This window comes from Pinus tabuliformis, chromosome 1_2 (genome assembly GCF_031772625.1).
Source record: "Pinus tabuliformis cultivar Carrire ecotype Pingquan chromosome 1_2, CPIR1, whole genome shotgun sequence".
In the NCBI taxonomy this organism is placed as follows: Eukaryota; Viridiplantae; Streptophyta; class Pinopsida; order Pinales; family Pinaceae; genus Pinus; species Pinus tabuliformis.
The window spans coordinates 622,587,591-622,608,802 of NC_142298.1; the positions used below are offsets into that span (position 1 = coordinate 622,587,591).

General features: G+C 36.2%; 1 protein-coding gene and 1 long non-coding RNA gene across 2 annotated transcripts; both read right to left on the bottom strand.

Moving 5' to 3' along the window:
* Positions 1-4,284: 4,284 nt before the first annotated feature.
* On the bottom strand, positions 4,285-5,081 carry LOC149207166 (uncharacterized). Its single transcript, XR_016251985.1, has 3 exons — positions 4,970-5,081; positions 4,842-4,884; positions 4,285-4,721 (listed from the first exon to the last, which is right to left on the bottom strand). It is a non-coding gene; the product is annotated as an uncharacterized LOC149207166 (long non-coding RNA).
* Positions 5,082-12,048: 6,967 nt separating this feature from the next.
* On the bottom strand, positions 12,049-13,244 carry LOC149207167 (uncharacterized). Its single transcript, XM_089393852.1, has 3 exons — positions 12,732-13,244; positions 12,604-12,646; positions 12,049-12,483 (listed from the first exon to the last, which is right to left on the bottom strand). The coding sequence occupies exons 1-3, from the start codon at positions 13,053-13,055 to the stop codon at positions 12,410-12,412; spliced, it is 441 nt and encodes a 146-aa protein (XP_089249978.1). The 5' UTR covers positions 13,056-13,244; the 3' UTR covers positions 12,049-12,409.
* Positions 13,245-21,212: the final 7,968 nt, after the last annotated feature.

The following is a 21,212-nucleotide window of genomic DNA, read 5'->3' on the forward strand; positions in this document are numbered from 1 at the left end:
CATGCATTTTTGTGTGTTAGTAGTTTTATTAAAAAAAGGGTATGTGAACGAAGCAGGTTTATTTGCATGGCTAGCATTCGAAGACATTCAAAGGTTTAGGTCTTCAAATAATTTTTAAAGTGAAAATTTGAAAATGTCCCAATTCATAGACTTGGTCAGGGTTTTATCCCCTAGTGCAAAATATAGGGACATCAACTTTGGGACTATTAGCTCATAGTTTAGTGGCTTGGGCATTTTATGGAAATTTGGGCATATTTTGATAGCGTTTATTATTTAACAGCCTAAGGAACAAAAGACAGGGTCACGAATCATGGTTCTAAAGGCACAAAACAATACACGCTAAGGCAAACACTAGGAACAATGGTAAATTGGTGCTTTATTCATTTTTTGATGTCTTTCAAAAGTTAAGGCATATAAACTACAAAAAAATAAAATAGCATTGTAATAAACTGCAAAAAAGAACAGAATGAAGGAACAATCCAATAAAGATTTCAATACATATAAATGCACAGAGAAAAGTTAACAATGTGCAGGAAATGGAAGACTAATTTCTCATGTGCATATTGTTTGAACAAAAAGAGAACAAACAAATTGAAAAATTTGGTGAGATAAGTTAACCTGATTGTTTAGAACTAAAATTAAAACAGGAAGAAGGGTATGCATAAAAATAAAAGCATCATCACTTCAATGGAGATACAATCAAAGAATAAAATTGTATTGTTAAAGTTATTAAACAACACTAAAGACAATAGTTAAGGTGCAACATAATGAAAATAGGTTGATAAACTACAAATCAGAACAACATTTAATTTGAAGTAGCATTGACAATTAAACTAAAAAAATAGGAAATCTATTGAGAATAGAAGCAATTCTAAATCCTTATAAGTACTAGCAAAGGTATGAGCAGAGGTATATGGAAAACATTTGAGGTGTATGAAGTGTGGTGGCTTTTGGTGAGTAGAACAGAGAATCATTTTTGAAGAAGAGAAACCTTCATGATGTCAGTGTGAAAATTATATGAAAGAAATATCTATAGGGATGTGCAAGTTGGTCCTTGCATAATAGGGAGTTGGAGCTTCCTCTCAATTAGAGCTAACAAACCATGGAAGTTGGAGCTTCCTTCATGTCAGTACATTCAGACAGAGAGAAGGTTGGAGCCTTCAGTGAGTTGTAGCCTACACAAAGAATTGATGTAAATTGAAGCTGGAGCTTTCTCTTGCATCATAATATATGATAGTTATTTCAATGCTAATATCCTGTGTCCTTGTTTATGAGTTTGGTGTGCTATTGATTATTATTGTTACTAAATATTCTCTGTAATAAATTGTTAAATTGTCATAACAATGATTCATCTTCCCACTTTTTAGTATTATTCTAATTTCTAACAAAAATATAATTTCATATAAAATATCATTTTAATAGTTAAAGCATAAAATTAAAGCATAAAATAACCACACATTCTATTAATTGTCTAGATAAATGGCCATGTCAATCTCACATGTGTAAGGAGTGGAGAAAAAAAATCTCACATTGGAAGAAGCAAAAGACACTGAAATAGAGGCTACCCGGACACTTGCATGATTAGGAATCTTTTAAATTATATATAAAATAATAATAATAATAATAAATATTTATTTATTTTTTTAAATTAATCTCATCCTTTATTATATTATATTATATTGTGATGGTAAAAAGGAATATTCAGTGTTTATTAAATCGTCACCCTAACTCTTTTATCGTAAAACCCGAATCTGCCAATTCCATTTGGCAGAGCATGCCAAAATGGGTCCAACGAAATTGAATGTCTTGTAAGTCTGTATACAGAAGTCCACGAGATACAAAACTGAAGGCGAAGAAAGAATTGGTCTTAGGTTATTTAGTTTGAAAGAAAAAGTAATACATCCTCGTAAGTATTTTTAACTAAAACTTAATATGGAAAAATATCTAAGAAGATATAATGGTGTCTAAAACCAAGACATTTTAGAAATCATAAACTGATGGATAACTCCAAAATTGTAAAGACAAGAGGACCAACTATAGAAGCATTGGTAGGCTTCCAAAAAACCTAAACAATCCTAATGTACTGTTACATTCAAACTAAAATCAACTCCATTTTTGTGATGGTCGATTACAACTTTTCCAGTCGGAGGGCATAGACATTATAGGCCACAACATTTTCCAATTGTACCTACTCAATACCATAAATCCAAACTGCGGAACACCCCCCTGGTGGCTTCTCTTTGTCCCAGAGTACACCATAGGTGCGCGTATGTAATGCTACTCAGAAGTACCCACCTACAAAACTATTACAAAGGACCAACTAACTATCATGTCACCATTGGTTTATTTACGCATGTAGTCATTGTTCCCTCATGAATTTTCTAAATGCAGTTTCATAAATTGTAATTACATGAACAAGAATCACACTGATTATTTCTTTTTCCTCTAAACATGCGTGGGGCTCTTACAAATTGATTCTAAACACCAAAATATTCTAGAAGTTGATAATAAAACTTACTGTTATATTAGTTGTATTTTCCTGCTTCTCTAAAAAAAATCCACAGCAAGGTAGCAAATATAGTGGTTACTCAACATAACTTGTTCGCAGCCTCAGAGCAGATCAAGATACTATCTTTAGGTCATTCATTATATGTTAACCCCCTACCTCAGCTCGATGTGTAAGAAGATGTGTAAGAAGCAGATTAGGGAAATGCTCTGTTCACCGTTTTATATTTGATATCAATCTGACCTTAAGAAGTTTGAGGGCCCTTATCTTCTAGCGTCATATTTGAGAATGTGCTGTGTAATGCCCCCAACAGATTGTAAATGTGGATTTTACTGTAGTAAAAAGACAATATGATAGTAGTTGTTGTTTATGTTTTAAAAGAAACAAAAACTGTGATAAACTACATTATTAAATAAATGGAATATTTTCATGAAATTCTGGCAGCCTCTGGAAGGTGTATTTCAAAGAAAGGAAGTCAGTTGTCATAACTGATTTGAACTGCCCTCCCAAACAGGAAAAGTCCTGGGGTGTAGGGAGGAGGTTCTGTGCTGTTGGGACAGACAGAAGAGGATTCTTTTCCAGAGACCAAAAAGGAGGAAAAGAGGACATACTGAGAAGATTGGTTAAGTCTGGTAGAGACCAGATAACCAGGCACTAGGTGCTCAGATCTTGTTGAGGGCTTGAGGCCTGCAAGATAGCTCAGGGGAGAGAATTCTGTCAGAAGATGGATCTCATGGCTGGGTGGACGAGCAAACTCGAAGCATAGGTGACTGCTTGAGTATCTGATTGTGATTCTGTCAAACCAGGTACGGTTTTCTAACTTCAGAATCCTTTTGTATTAAAGTGTAAGACTTAAGAAAGACCACAGTATCTAAACTAGACTTGCTATGGTTCTTTAGTACTGTTCCAGTGTACCTGGAATCGCATAAATGTGTAAGATAAAGGCTACCTGCTGATTGATCGGGTATAGGAACTGACTGACAGTTGATAAATACATGAAGGGTTAGAATTACGGAATATCTGAGAGACCTCTGTAAATATTAAGTTAGTTTATTCACTGACTGAATGATTTATTAAAGGTCTGTCGAAGGTGCAGTGTATAGCATGAACAGGCAGAAATAACCATGGAGTATATAAACAATAGTTATGTGTAAAGGAACATGTAACTGAAAATATCTGAATCACAACTATTAGTACATTTTGGAAAACCTTGAGATACGAGTCTGGACCAACCCAGATCTCGGAGAAAGGTCACGGCTGTAGCCGGAATACTCTAATGAAACAGAATAGGAAAGCGCATGTCGACATGTAGATACACATATTCATGATATATAAAACACGAAACAGAAACCAGTTAAGAAAAGAAAAACATCTCACAGCTACCTGGGACTTTGTCCCTGAAGGTGAACCTATGCGACTTAGTCGCAGTTCTTCCATAAAAACTCACAGTGAAGTTATTCCCTGGATGAGGAACGAAGGTTGGAGGGTAGACCCTAAACCTCGTATAAACCCTCACACCCGTGAGACCCATATTTCTGGGCAGTATTACTTGCATAAATTAAAGAAATCAATGGAAATAGCATTGTACCGAGGTACCGAGAGCATCCATAGTAAAATAATAAAAACAGGACCACATGCAACCTATATGAATCTGTGTATAAAGATCTACCATTTTTGCATATCAACCGAAAGAAAAACACGAGTTCGGTAGCGCTGAGTTATACAGCGTCCATATGTACAGGATAAACAAATGTACAGACAGTCGAACACCATTAAGCCAAAGCGGGCATATATTAAAAGGAATAATATAACATATATCTAAATGAAAGGCTTATGCCTTCTGGGAAAACGAACAAAACAACAAGTTCCTGTCTGTCATCCATTTTAAGAACAGTATTATACCCTGTTAGGAAACCATATACATCTACAGCAAAATAGAAGTAGCATATAACAAGGACCTGATGCCGTCATTTACAAGGTAAGCCTCCGGCCAGGCCAAAGCTGGAAGCTATATAAAGATCTAAAGACCTAGTTCGACAGTTATAGAAAACTATCATGACCAATGAGGAAATAAGAGTCGGAACACTGTTTTCCATCTGCAAGACGAACTTCCAGAGAACTTCAAACAAATAATGTATCATTCATAATGAAACCTCGAGGGCTCTCATGGAGAATACCTCGACGGACCCAAGTGCAAGCCAGCAGCCTCGACGGTCTGAAATAAGCATGTAGGTATAGCTCAGAACGATAGGTTCCGAGCCCTTTTAACTAAACCAGTAATTAGTAAGGGAACCAACTTGTAACCACCGGAATGTGAGCTGTTGAGAACCATTACCTCGACTCAGTGATCGGGTTGAGCAACCCCCACCGGTGCTTGCCTGCAAAGAAGAGCAAAAACATAATCAAAACGCATCTTTCAGTGGAATAGCAGGACTTTAGCAGTGTAACAGTATGCGAGATTACCTGAGCTGAGCAATCCGGTGCTGGTCCCTTGCGGCCTCTAGAGCGGTAGCAGGTGAAACTGTAAACTGGGGAAGACCAAACCATAGTCGTGGCAGAGAGCCGAACTGACGGAGTAAACGCAAAACAAATGAACCTTGCCCTTGATTCACGGGGTTTAAGTAATGAAGTGAAACCCTTAGAGTCATATCCACCCTTCGATCGCCAAACGAAATCTGGGACGTCCAAATGAAGCGGGAAGAAGAGGCGGGAAGGCCGAGGGCCCCAAGGCCGAGGTGTCACATGGCCTTGTGTACCGGCCATTCCACCTGTCCAGCGGAGAACCTTAGTAGACGGTGCGATAGGTGGAGAAGCCTGCCAAAACCTGCATCTAGATCTTCGAAAACCGAGACCAGCTAATGCTCCGTATGCTGGGGAGGGTTTAGGGGATTAGGTCCAGATGTCAACGCTCATGGTACTTTGAAGTTTAACACAGCTTAACACCACTATGCAACAGTAAAAGCCATTACTTGTATGCGAATTTATAACAGTATTATGGTGAACCTTATATAGTATAAGGTTGATAAATTTTCATTAGATTAAGCGCATAAGTTTGTACACGGTGACAATGCATAATATATATATATGGTTGCCTATGATAATGTTTAGTGTGTCCACTTATAAAGGAGTATGAGTGCTAGCATGCAGACCATAGTTAAATTTTTTTTACTAAGTATATTTATGCGTGAAGGGTTGTGACAAATTGGTATCAGAGCCCAGTTACAACACTGTGGCCTCAATCTGACATGTTTCACTGTGCAGCAGCATACACCATGTATATTTAAAAAAAAAAAACTGATAAAAGTACTTAACTGTTGTTCTGTTATGAAGGGGTGACACACAGAATTATAACAAGCTAGCAGACAAGCCAAAGAGAAAAGCAAAGTAACAAAATGCAGGGAGATGGCAGTAACCCTCAGGAAAATCCAGAACTGTGGGTACAGTTGGGTGAGGCAACACGAAGTACCAACCTGGCAATACTTGAAACTGTTCAGGAGTTGAAAAATGAGATGGCACGCTTACGAGAAGACAATGCACGTTTAACAGTAGAACAAGAAAGAATCCTGAAGAGTTTGTCAGACAGGCAGAACCCACCCTCAACTAACCCCAGCGCGGAACAGCAGAGAGTAACAGAGGAGCAAGACTTTCAGCATGCACCTGAAAATTCAGAAGACAAGGAGGATCATTCTGACAATGTGCCACAACAACAAACCTCAAAACGTCAGAAATTGGAGCTGCAGGGAGAATTCCGGAAGATTAAACCCCCGCATTTCGATGGCGAACAGGAAGAGGCAGCAGAGGCATGGTTAATAAATATGAATAAATACTTCCAGTTGTATGAATACGACCACAACTTGAAAGCAAGGCTGGCCATTTTCCAGCTACAAGGTAAGGCAACCTTGTGGTGGGAGGAAATCAAGATCGTTAAAGGGGTCAGCGAACGAACCATTACTTGGGAAAAGTTTCAGAAATACTTCAAAGAAAGGTACCTAACTGAGCGTTTTTACGATGAGAAAGCAAGAGAGTTCCATGATTTAAGACTGGGGCAGCAGACTATGGACGAGTTCATTAATCGCTTTACCTCTCTGCTACGTTACGTACCTTATATCAAGGAAGAGAAAGCCAAGGTTCAAAGGTTTGTGAGCAGCTTACCTTCATATATAAGAGAACGGATTGAGTTTGACAATCCTAGAACCATGGATGAAGCCATTCGAAAGGCAAGGATCTGTTACCAGCAGAATAGGCAGAAGGGGGATACTTCAAACAAAAGATGGAATGAGAAAAAGAACAGTCGGATGGCTGGAAACAGCAAGGGAGGGCGCAGCAATGGAGGTAAGGGAGCTGGTAAAGGATTTAACAGTAGATCTGCAGCAAGAGGTGCATCCCGAGCAAGGCCAGCAAGTGAATCTAGAGTAAATGAACAACCTGCTAGGCCAGAAAGTGAAGGGGTGACCAGACCTCCAGTGCAATGCTGGGGCTGTGGAGGACCTCACTATGTCAAAAACTGCCCGCAGCGAAAGGGGACAGATCAGATCTCCCAAATTCATGAAGCATCAACCGTTGGGGACGTGGCACGTAGCATACCCAGAATTAATGCAGCCCTGGAGGACCGCCAAGCAGAGTACCAGCCATCTATGGTTGAGTTTGAAGGTAAAATTTCAAACCTTTCTTTAGCTGTTCTTATTGATCCAGGAGCTACTTTAAGTTATGTTAGCCCTAAGATAGTAGAACAGTGTAAATTACAATCTGAGAAATTCAGAAATCCGTGGCTGGTTCAATTAGCTACGGGAGCCAAGAGGCGAGTCTTGGCCAAAATAAATAAATGCTCCTTAACCATAGCAGGGCAGCCAATAGTGGCAGACTTAAACATACTACCGCTGGGTTCATATGACGTCCTGATTGGGATGGATTGGCTGGAAAAACACTGGTCACTAGTGAATTGCAAGACGAAAACCATCTATTATAAGGACGACCATGGGGAGCAGCAGGAGCTGCAAGGGATCAAGCATCCCGTACAGATTCGACCCATTACAGCATCTCAGTTAGCTAAATGCATCAAGAAGAAGTGTCAAATTTATGCTATTCAGGTGGGTTACGCAAACCAGAAGGATAAAACAGCTATGCTGGACAACATTCCAGTAGTACAAGAGTTTGTAGATGTATTTCCTGAGGAAGTACCAGGACTGCCACCTAAAAGAGATGTGGACTTCACCATTGAACTAATTCCGGGAGCGGCACCTGTGTCACGGGCGCCTTACCGAATGAGCGTACCAGAGCTAACAGAATTAAAAATGCAACTGCAGGAGCTGTTAGACAAGAATTACATCCGTCCCAGCGTATCACCCTGGGGAGCCCCAGTGTTATTTGTCAAAAAGAAGGATGGAACCTTCCGGATGTGTATTGATTATCGTCAGCTGAATAAGCTCACGATCAAAAATAAATATCCCTTACCTCGGATCGATGAACTTTTCGACCAGGTAAAGGGAGCAACGGTATTCTCTAAGATCGATTTGCGATCTGGTTATCATCAGATCAGAATTAAGGAGGAGGATATCGCAAAAACAGCTTTTAGAACGCGGTACGGGCATTACGAGTTCGTGGTGCTACCTTTTGGTCTGACCAATGCACCTGCTACATTTATGTGTTTGATGAACAGTGTGTTTCACAAGTTCTTAGATAAGTTTGTGTTAATCTTCATAGACGACATTCTGATTTACTCCCGATCAAGAGAGGAGCATGAAGAACATCTTAGAGTGGTGTTGCAAACTTTGCGGGAACATCAGTTATATGCAAAGTTTAGTAAGTGTGATTTCTTCAAGGAGGAAATACAATATTTGGGTCATGTGATCTCAAAGGAAGGAATTGCAGTGGACCCTGAAAAAATCAGAACTATAATGGAGTGGCCTATACCAAAGGACGTGGCAGATATCAGATCCTTCATGGGGCTAGCAGGTTATTATAGAAGGTTTGTGGAAGGCTTTTCAAGGGTAGCATACCCTATCACCTCCTTACAAAAGAAAGGGAAGATATTTAAGTGGACACCAGAGTGTCAGCGAAGTTTTGAGCAGCTCAAACACTTACTCACCACCGCACCTATTTTGAGTATAGCTGATCCTAATAAGGATTACGTGGTCTGTACTGATGCAAGTAAAGAAGGTGTGGGGGGAGTGTTAATGCAAGAAGGAAGAGTGATTGCATATGAATCAAGGAAATTGAAGGAACATGAACAGAAATACTCTGCTTACGACTTGGAATTGACAGCTGTTATTCATGCGTTGAAAATGTGGAGGCATTACCTGTTAGGGAGAAAATTTCTGTTGCTGACAGACCATCACAGCCTGACGAACTATTTCAGTCAACCCACCTTAAATACGAGACAAGCTCGTTGGGCAGATTTCTTAAGTGGGTTTGACTTCGAAATTAAGCATTTGAAGGGAAAGGAGAATAGAGTGGCTGATGCTTTGAGCCGAAAGGTGCAATGTGTGTGCAGACTTTCAGTCAGTAAATGGCAGAGTTCCTTACTTGAAAAGATACAATTAGCAGCTGATCAAGATGCTGAATACCAGCAAATACAACAGCTTTCTGACAAGGAAATACAACAAGGATACGAGTTAGATGATGCTGGATTGCTGTATTTTCATAAGAGGCTGTATGTGCCCAATGGGAATGATCTTCGGAAATTGATTCTGGATGAATTCCATACCAGCCATTACACCGGACATCCAGGGTACCAGAAAATGGTTGTCGCACTTCGGAAAGAATACTATTGGCCAAAAATGAAAAAAGAGGTGGCTGAATATCTAGCACGGTGTCTAGAATGCCAGCAGATTAAGGCAGAACATATGCATCCAGCAGGGTTGCTACAACCCTTACCCATTCCGGAATGGAAATGGGAGATCATTTCCATGGACTTTATAACCGGGTTGCCCCGAACAAAGAAAAACAATGATTCTATTATGGTAGTAGTGGATAAATTAAGTAAGGCAGCACATTTCATACCGGTTCAATCCACGTATAAAGCTGTGCAAATTGCTCATATCTTCATGCAAAATGTGTTTAAGCTGCATGGACTTCCGAAGGTGATAATCTCGGACCGTGATGTTAAGTTCACATCAGCTTTTTGGAGGACATTGTTTGCGGAACTGGGGACACAGCTGAACTTTAGTACAGCCTATCATCCCCAGACCGATGGGCAGACGGAGCGGGTAAACCAGGTGGTGGAAGATATGCTGAGGGCATGTGTTATGTTGCGGCCAAACCAGTGGGAGGACTATCTCCATCTGGTTGAATTCGCATATAATAACGGGTATCATTCATCAACACAGTTGAGTCCTTTTGAGGTACTGTACGGGCGGAAGTGCCGCACACCCTCAAGTTGGGGTGGACCTGAAGATAGATTAAGATTGGGCCCGGATATGCTCAAAGAGATGGAAGACATGGTGAAAAAGGTGCGCAATAATTTAAAGGCTGCTCAGGACAGACAAAAAAGTTTCGCCGACCGAAAGAGAAGGTTCAAGGAATTCCAGGTCGGAGACCACGTTTTCGTAAGGATTCAAACCAGAAGAAGTGCCTTGCAGTGGAGTGGGTGTGCCAAGCTGGCACCACGCTATTTTGGACCTTTCCAAATTTTGGCTAGAGTAGGGCCAGTAGCCTATCAGCTTGCCCTACCAAGCCATATTAAGATTCACAATGTTTTTCATGTTTCCGTATTAAAACAATACGTCTACGATCCCAAACATGTGATTCAATGGCAAGGAATTCGGGTAAGAGTTAAAGTTGGTCATTATGAATAAGTTCTATTCTTAAACAGTGAATAACTAAATCTGTTGCTTTCGCAGGTCGAGCCGGAAGGCGAGGTTCTGGTCGAACCACTGACCATTCTCGACCGGAGAGAAGTGCAGCTGCGGAAACGGGCTATTATCCAAGCTAAGGTGCAGTGGCAGCATTACGGGCCTGAAGAGGCCACTTGGGAGGATGAGGAACTCCTTGAAAAGGCTTACCCGAATTTGTTTAAGAGAAACGGACATCGGGACGATGTCCAATCTTAGGGGGGGAAGATGTAATGCCCCCAGCAGATTGTAAATGTGGATTTTACTGTAGTAAAAAGACAATATGATAGTAGTTGTTGTTTATGTTTTAAAAGAAACAAAAACTGTGATAAACTACATTATTAAATAAATGGAATATTTTCTTGAAATGCTGGCAGCCTCTGGGAGGTGTATTTCAAAGAAAGGAAGTCAGTTGTCATAACTGATTTGAACTGCCCTCCCAAACAGGAAAAGTCCTGGGGTGTAGGGAGGAGGTTCTGTGCTGTTGGGACAGACAGAAGAGGATTCTTTTCCAGAGACCAAAAAGGAGGAAAAGAGGACATACTGAGAAGATTGGTTAAGTCTGGTAGAGACCAGATAACCAGGCACTAGGTGCTCAGATCTTGTTGAGGGCTTGAGGCCTGCAAGATAGCTCGGGGGAGAGAATTCTGTCAGAAGATGGATCTCATGGCTGGGTGGACGAGCAGACTCGAAGCACAGGTGACTGCTTGAGTATCTGATTGTGATTCTGTCAAACCAGGTACGGTTTTCTAACTTCAGAATCCTTTTGTATTAAAGTGTAAGACTTAAGAAAGACCACAGTATCTAAACTAGACTTGCTATGGTTCTTTAGTACTGTTCCAGTGTACCTGGAATCGCATAAATGTGTAAGATAAAGGCTACCTGCTGATTGATCAGGTATAGGAACTGACTGACAGTTGATAAATACATGAAGGGTTAGAATTACGGAATATCTGAGAGACCTCTGTAAATATTAAGTTAGTTTATTCACTGACTGAATGATTTATTAAAGGTCTGTCGAAGGTGCAGTGTATAGCATGAACAGGCAGAAATAACCATGGAGTATATAAACAATAGTTATGTGTAAAGGAACATGTAACTGAAAATATCCGAATCACAACTATTAGTACATTTTGGAAAACCTTGAGATACGAGTCTGGACCAACCCAGATCTCGGAGAAAGGTCACGGCTGTAGCCGGAATACTCTAATGAAACAGAATAGGAAAGCGCATGTCGACATGTAGATACACATATTCATGATATATAAAACACGAAACAGAAACCAGTTAAGAAAAGAAAAACATCTCACAGCTACCTGGGACTTTGTCCCTGAAGGTGAACCTATGCGACTTAGTCGCAGTTCTTCCATAAAAACTCACAGTGAAGTTATTCCCTGGATGAGGAACGAAGGTTGGAGGGTAGACCCTAAACCTCGTATAAACCCTCACACCCGTGAGACCCATATTTCTGGGCAGTATTACTTGCATAAATTAAAGAAATCAACGGAAATAGCATTGTACCGAGGTACCGAGAGCATCCATAGTAAAATAATAAAAACAGGACCACATGCAACCTATATGAATCTGTGTATAAAGATCTACCATTTTTGCATATCAACCGAAAGAAAAACACGAGTTCGGTAGCGCTGAGTTATACAGCGTCCATATGTACAGGATAAACAAATGTACAGACAGTCGAACACCATTAAGCCAAAGCGGGCATATATTAAAAGGAATAATATAACATATATCTAAATGAAAGGCTTATGCCTTCTGGGAAAACGAACAAAACAACAAGTTCATGTCTGTCATCCATTTTAAGAACAGTATTATACCCTGTTAGGAAACCATATACATCTACAACAAAATAGAAGTAGCATATAACAAGGACCTGATGCCGTCATTTACAAGGTAAGCCTCCGGCCAGGCCAAAGCTGGAAGCTATATAAAGATCTAAAGACCTAGTTCGACAGTTATAGAAAACTATCATGACCAATGAGGAAATAAGAGTCGGAACACTGTTTTCCATCTGCAAGACGAACTTCCAGAGAACTTCAAACAAATAATGTATCATTCATAATGAAACCTCGAGGGCTCTCATGGAGAATACCTCGACGGACCCAAGTGCAAGCCAGCAGCCTCGACGGTCTGAAATAAGCATGTAGGTATAGCTCAGAACGATAGGTTCCGAGCCCTTTTAACTAAACCAGTAATTAGTAAGGGAACCAACCTGTAACCGCCGGAAAGTGAGCTGTTGAGAACCATTACCTCGACTCAGTGATCGGGTTGAGCAACCCCCACCGGTGCTTGCCTGCAAAGAAGAGCAAAAACATAATCAAAACGCATCTTTCAGTGGAATAGCAGGACTTTAGCAGTGTAACAGTATGCGAGATTACCTGAGCTGAGCAATCCGGTGCTGGTCCCTTGCGGCCTCTAGAGCGGTAGCAGGTGAAACTGTAAACTGGGGAAGACCAAACCATAGTCGCGGCAGAGAGCCGAACTGACGGAGTAAACGCAAAACAAATGAACCTTGCCCTTGATTCACGGGGTTTAAGTAATGAAGTGAAACCCTTAGAGTCATATCCACCCTTCGATCGCCAAACGAAATCTGGGACGTCCAAATGAAGCGGGAAGAAGAGGCGGGAAGGCCGAGGGCCCCAAGGCCGAGGTGTCACATGGCCTTGTGTACCGGCCATTCCACCTGTCCAGCGGAGAACCATAGTAGACGGTGCGGTAGGTGGAGAAGCCTGCCAAAACCTGCATCTGGATCTTCGAAAACCGAGACCAGCTAATGCTCCGTATGCTGGGGAGGGTTTAGGGGATTAGGTCCAGATGTCAACGCTCATGGTACTTTGAAGTTTAACACAGCTTAACACCACTATGCAACAGTAAAAGCCATTACTTGTATGCGAATTTATAACAGTATTATGGTGAACCCTATATAGTATAAGGTTGATAAATGTTCATTAGATTAAGCGCATAAGTTTGTACATGGTGACAATGCGTAATATATATATATGGTTGCCTATGATAATGTTTAGTGTGTCCACTTATAAAGGAGTATGAGTGCTAGCATGCAGACCATAGTTAAATTTTTTTTTACTAAGTATATTTATGCGTGAAGGGTTGTGACATGCTGCAAGTTACAACAATGATCTGTTCGGTTTTTCTGTGTGAGGTATGTAACCACTAATGTTGCCTCCGACTTGTTGCATAATTTGGGGTCTTTGCATTTTATCTGCAAATTCAATATGTGTATATCATTTCCTTTCTTTCTCTTTCAATGGTAAAATATGGAATAGGGCAATAAACACTATGCCATTTCTGTACGGTTTGACTGATAGCCTGCATTACACCCACTGCCATTTCTGCAGCGATCAGCTTCCGCATTCCCGACATAAAGCCTAGCTGCAGATCCTTCTCGTCAGCTCGAAAACATTAGTAAGATCAAATATATTATGCCACTTATCCGATGAAGTGTATTATGAGCTGAAAACATTAGTAAGATCAAAGATATTATGCCACTTATCCGATGAAGTGTATTATTTTAATTATGTTTATAGGGCTTTTTTATTTTAAAATGTCATTTAGATATTTTATTAAATTATTTATAAATAATTATTAAGTGAATAATAAAGGTTTAACATTTATCATATATGTTAGGGTATTGGTAATAATATACACAGATTCAGATTTAGCAATTATTTTTATGTTAACTATGTTTTCTTAATTATTTTATCTTAAATTAATTAAATAAACAATATGACATATTAACACTTCTATATTGTGTATGTGGTATTGATAAATTATGGCATTGGCTTATCATATTGTAACAAAATTCATTTACAAATTAAAAATTTGTTTGGTGAAGTTAGAGTAAATTTTGGTGGTTAAAAATATTTTTTAACTAGTATATTATTTCTTTTTATAATTATTAATAATAATAACAATTTAAAATAAAGTTAAATTTTAGTGAATCTTTATCATTTTCTTTTTTTTCTTTTCGCCCACGGGGCTTTGGATTGACGGTGAATGGGTGCACTATTAAGGCACTCCTTGCGTTAGGTCACTAGTTCAAATCCCCGGTGAGTGCTTACCTACCAAAATAAAAAGGGTGGACAACAAGAAGAGTAGTATAAGGAGTATTGGTTCAGAAAACTTCAATTAAACTATATAATGTCTAATCAATAGCAATGAAATAAAAACACATTTGTGTGTAACCTCCTTCTAGCTTCATTTGGGAAAACAAACTTCAAAAATTAAACTATATAATGTCTAATCAATAGCAATGAAATAAAAACACATTTGTGTGTAACCTCCTTCTAGCTTCATTTGGGAAAACAAACTCATCTTGGTTATAGAACTCACCAAAAACCTCATTCCTCATTATGAGTTGCTTTGGCTTCATATTGGGAAAGCAAACCCACTTTCGTTATAAAACTTACCAACATCCTCATTCCAACATCCTCATTCCTCATTAAGAGTTGCTTTGATCCCTCAAAGGACATAACACAAAATATTACATTTTGTTTTTTTGTAATATAAAAAGTCATATAAAATTATTTTTAGAAACTTGAAAATAACTAGATCAACTCTTATTACATGTAAAATGTTGCATGAAATTGGAATACATTCCAAATTAAAAATTTGAAAAAAATTAAGTAAATTGATATTATATTTAAAACTTGTTTGTGTGAGATAAAATTTATGGAAATAAAAAAATAATTAACATTAATCTAAACTAAGTCAATTTATATTATAATTAAAAAAAATTGAGTTAAAAAGCAATAAATGTTTCTATTATAATTGGTATCATAGTTAAAATTCTTTTTTGTGAACTTAAACTTATATAAACGAAAATTAATAGCATTTCACATATATAAATTATGTAAATTGATATCATGGCTGTCTAAGGTAAATTCTAGGCAAATAAATATTAAAAATGAGAAAGGTAATATATATATATCTTTATCTATATATATATATATATATATATATATATATATATCTTTATATATATATATATATATATATATATAATTGAACTAGTCTATATTCATCTTAGCTCTGGATCTATAAAGGGCCGAGGGAATCAACTATCTTGAAACATAAATATTTGTTAATGTTCTAAGGATCGGTTAGAATAAAAAAAAATTCTAAAGTTATAATAGATCTAAATTGATTTAGTTAATTGTTTTAATTATGATTATGATTATTAATTTTATGTAATTTTTATATTACAATTAAGTTATTATTTTTAATATTACATTTTTGTAATTGTTTTAATTATGATTATGATTATTAATTTTATGTAATTTTTATATTACAATTAAGTTATTATTTTTAATATTACATTTTTGTATATCCAAACTCACGGGAGTTAAATTGTCTCAACCGAATTTTCTTTACTATTTTACAGTAATAATTTATTTTCACTTTAATTTTTTTTGTTTGTATTTTCTTTAATCTGAACTTTTAATCCTATTTTAATTTTATTGTTACTTCATTTCATTAATGAAATGATTATAAAGCACATGTGTTATTATGAAAATAAATAAATAAAAATATTTATGCAAAAATTAATTAAGTATCAAGATTAAGTTTAAAATTTAATTCAGTTATTTCCTGTGAAGAGACGGAAAGAATATACTCTCTCTGTTAAATTTTACCAAGCACTGTAAGAAAAATTGATCAAAAATAAATAAATTTAAACTCTACTAAAAAAAAGTAGACCGCAGCGTGATGCAATACGGTTGATGTCCCCACTTTGTTAAATCAATAGAGGCAGCCAAGGACGGAATTTGACGGGGTGTTTTATATTTGAAATTCCTACCGTGGACGCAGCCCATGTAAGATAACGTGGGCCTTGGAATATGAGGACTAGCATTTTCGCACTCAACCAGGAAAACAACAAACAAAAAAAAGCTGGGGTTGTGGTGAGCATGATGCATGGAAGAAACAATTGAAAGGGGCTGTTGTTACAGCGCAATCTAAGCCTGTCCATTGATATCGAAAGTGGCCTTTATCGTTATTCGATTCGTTAGCATGCGCTGGCACGAAATATGTGGAAATCCCATTGCAGGATCGTACGTCAAACACGAGTTATGAAAAGTTAAGCTCTTATCCCCAGTTCACTCATTTCCTATCTACTGCAACATTGATTTTAGAGATGAGAAGTGGAAACGAAGAGCTAAAATGGCCAGTTGTGGCAGCGCAATAAGCTGAAATCTAACCCTGTGCATTGATATCGAAAGTGGAATTTGACGTTATTGAATCGTTAGCATGATCCGACGCGATATAAGTGGAATCCTCACTGTAGAATCATACGTGTCAAACACCCAATATAAAAGTTGAGCTTTTATTCCCGAAATAGTCTATAACGCGACTTTTTGAAAGCTTTTCCGGCAGGTTTTTCCGGTCGAAATCCGGCAGGAATTTATTGGAATCGCAAGTTTGATAGCTAGTTTCTGCACAATGAAAGCGTCACAGGGGTTTTCGAGGGTGCTGAATCCAAATATGCAGTTAAAAAACCATTTTAACTGCAAAAAATCAAGATTTAACCTCAATTTCTTCCGCCGGATTCCGTCACCGGAATCTCCAAAAAATCGCATTATAGACAACTCCTTTATTCCCAAGTCACTCATTTACTATGTGCTGCAAATACGCTATTTGCTTTCACGGAGGAGAAAGTGGAGACAAAGTGTGGCGTTTTGTATTTCGAAGCACAATAATTTTGTATGATAATTTCGTTTTATGTTTTGATGGAGATTTTAAAAAGATAGCCCACACTTATAAACCATGATAAAAACCACAGTGTTTAGTCAAGGTGTTCAATTAAATTACACATATGTTCCTCTTTTGGTATATATATGTAAATCATTGGACAACTACAGCTGATTTATATACGTAAATCATAATATATTATTTATAGCTTTCTAGAAAACTAAATCATATTACTGTTTCTTCTTTATTGTTGAAATGTGAGATGTAAACTCAAGAGTCAAAGTAGTATAGTGCGGTGAAATCCAACAAAATTCATAATTCATAACAGTCATGCCAAGTGAGACTGTTGTATATATATAACGGTTACACTAAGTGAGACTGTTGTATATATAATAGAGTGGAGAACAATAGAAAAAGAAATATAATTTGATATCTAACCTCCTGTTAATAGTTGACGTTGAGAATATCGATACATTTCGATTTTTTTGTGGTGAACTATGGTAATTTTTTTATAATAGTTGGCCATCAAGGATATGGCTAGGGAATGTAGAAAAAGATATTAGTTTGTAAGAAATATGAGAAATGGCTAAGGAATGTAGAAAAGGAAATTAGTTTATAAAAAATATAAGAAATAAAAGCTAAAATGAAAATGTATTCACTTGATTGAACAAAAAAAAAGAGACTACGGAGATGATTAGGGAATCCAAAAAAATAGATGTGAAGAAGGGGGAGAAATGGAAAAAAAATAAAAAAATCATTTATTTGGATAAACCCATCTAATAGGGTGTGCAGAACTTCACTTTTTTGGCATGTGAAATATGCTTTTCAAAAGAGGTTAGAATTGTCTATAACTTCATTTTTTTGCCTGTGAAATATGCTTCTCAAAAGAGGTTAGAATCAAGCAGTGACACTAAATGAATGACATGATCATCACATCAAGAGGAGCATTTAAAGGAACATTTTAAGGTTGTAGATGCACTAGTTTGTAGGCTTCTTCGTCATAGATATTGGGAAGCTATCAAGCTAGACCAACTAATGAGGCTTGAAAAAGGTTAACACATTTATTTAGATTTGGAATTAGAAGCAATATTAAAACACTTGGTCATGAGTAGAAATATTTAGAATTACAAAAGATAAACAAAACAACAAATTAAAAATACTAAAGCTCATGTCTTGATTGCACTCCCACAACTCCTTATCACAAAAAAAATTTATAATTGTAAAACATATATTCCAAACTGCCAATTCTGATATAAGGACAATTATTAACTTAAAAATGTAATTTGTAATAATTATTCTCTTATATATATATGAACAGCCTAGTTGAATATCATAATAAGAATTTAAATAAAAACACTAGAAATATTTTATTTTTACATTTATTTCATTATTTTCATAATGAGATATTTCTTGGATTTTTTAATTACCAATTGTATTATATCTCTAGAAAAGAAAATAAAATATTTATAAATTATTTAATGGGAAATATTGAAATATAAATTAAAAAAAAAATATAATTAATATAATTAAATAGAAAAAAATACTAAAAGTAAATACTTATAATAAATAATAAAATATATAAATAGTGTTTTATGTAAATAATATATATATATATATATATATATATATATATATATATATATATATAGGAAAATATCCTTAGCATTATTGAGTAATCTTCACTTTAATAAAGTACATTTCATGTAATACATTTTGCTTTAAATGTAAGAAGTCAATTTTCTTTTTAAAATCTCTTTATTTTCCAAAGCTTAGATATATAAATGTACTTTTGCACAGAGAAGATACATTTTTTCTATAAAAAAAATTAAACTCGTAATAAAAGAAACAATTCACTTTCACTTTGTCCAAAACATAAAATAAATAATAAAAAATAAAATCAAATAATTAGATATATTCACATGGCAAAAATTATTTTATTTTAAAAAAATTAATTAAAAATAAAATGGTGAAAAAGAAATGGAAACATTATAATTAAAACATATTAGAAATCTGAGATAATAAATTATTGTGAAATATGTGGCTAGAAAGTATTTAAAACATTTATTACACAAAAGATTTTGCAAAAATAGTATCAATTATAAAAAAAATTATCTAATAATTGTTGTAGTCACTCTTTCTTGTTTATTGTTGAAATGTGAGATGTAAATTCGAGACACAAAGTAATATAGTGTCATAAAATCCCACAAAATTCATAACGGTTACATGAAGTGAGACTAGTGTATATATAACATAGCGAAGAAGAATAGAACAAAAAATGTGATTTGATATCTAATCTCAGCGAAAATGAATAGAACAAAAAATATGATTTGATATCTAACCTCTTCTTAATAGTTAACGCATACAATATCTATTCATTTTGATTTGTTTAGTGAACCATGCAAATCTCCTTGTAATAGTTAGCCCTCAAGGATTTCACTAGAGAATGTACAAAAGGAAATGGGTTTGTAAGAAATATGAGAAATGAAAACCAAAATCAAAAATAAATTATTTGGTTCATCTCATCGAATATAGTGGGTATGTCAATCTCACTGTAAAGTGGTGAACCATGCCAATCTTCTTGTAATAGTCTGCCATCAAGGGTATGGCTATAGAATGTACAAAAGGAAATTCGTTTGCAAGAAATATGAGAAATGAAAACCAAAATGAAAACTCTTTTATTTGGTTCAACTCATCTAATATAGTGGGTATAGCATTGATACTTTGTGTAGTGAAGTATGTTAGGAATGACAACAATTATTAAATGTAAATATCTTAGTAAATATGGTTTTACCAATTATGTAGTTGTGTAACCATAGGGAGTTATGTAAAAGAGTCTTTGTATTAAAATGTAGATTTCAGAGAGGATTGATGTAACATAGGAGATTCATTCTTAACTTTTTTGAAAGAATAATTCCCATCCCTTACCTCTTTGTGGTACACATTGTCAGGCTTTTTACCACGTAAATTTCTTTTAGTTTTCATGTAAATTTCATTAGGCTTTCTTTACCATGTAAATTTTTTCTACTTTTCTTATGTCATTTAGTTTCTAAATCCTGTGCATTTATTTCTTATTTATATATTGATCGGGTTGGAATACCATTAAGTGGTATCAGAGTAGAAGGAAATACAAAGTCGTCACAAGAATTCATTGAAGTCGCTGAAAGTAAGCCCAAGCCAGGCCCATGATGTCAATGTTTTTTTAAACTTTCCTGTAGGCACACAGATGCATAAGTTGCATACAAACTATGGCCCACGAGGTCAATTTTTTTAAAGTTTTGTGTAGCCAAGAGCAGAGCCACCACTATATAGAGACATCATTTTTCAGCGCTGTTGCACCCAGAAAAGAAGTTGAAGAGAAAGAGACCCATCAAGAATACACATAACTATTTGTTGGCTAAAGACAATGGAAGATCGGCCAATTAAGATCCACGGAGCAGCTCTTTAATCCTGAATTCCACTAGTAAGAGTAAAGTTACCCAAGTTGTGCCTATGAAGTCATAAAACAAAGTCAAGCAAGTCATTGTTATAGAGTTTAGTCGGTAACCAGATGCTGAGTGTTTTGAAGCTAGAGACACATCAAGTATACATAGAACTATCAGGCAAAACCTCAAAGGAGCCAGAAGCAACTTACTGTGGATGATGGGTAATTTTTTTTTTTAAATAAAATATTATTTAGAAATTTATTTATGGAAATTATCATTGAAAAAAAAAATTATGAGTAAACAAGAAAACAAGTAGGGTTACTGAAGATCATTTGAATATTTTTTTGTAAATAGGTTTGCTTGATTCTGCTAAAGAGATTAGGTTTTTAAATAAAAATTGGTTATTTGGGAAAATAAAATCAGAATTTTTAAGAAAGAAACACTTAACTAAAATAAGACAAAAAAGGATAAACCATAGTTGAAGGAAAGAAAACCCTAGTAGCATGATTTTATTTTTGAAGAATTTTTTTGAAAGAGCCTGTGTAGGAAGAAATGGCGAAAATGACTAATGCTAAGTTTGAGGTGGAGAAGTTCACTAGTAAGAACAATTTTTCATTGTGGAAACTGAAGGTACAAGATTTTCTAGTGCAACAAAGGTTGCACAAAGAATTATACGGGATTAAAAAGAAACAGGTTGACATGACAAATTTGAATTGGGAAGACTTGGATGCC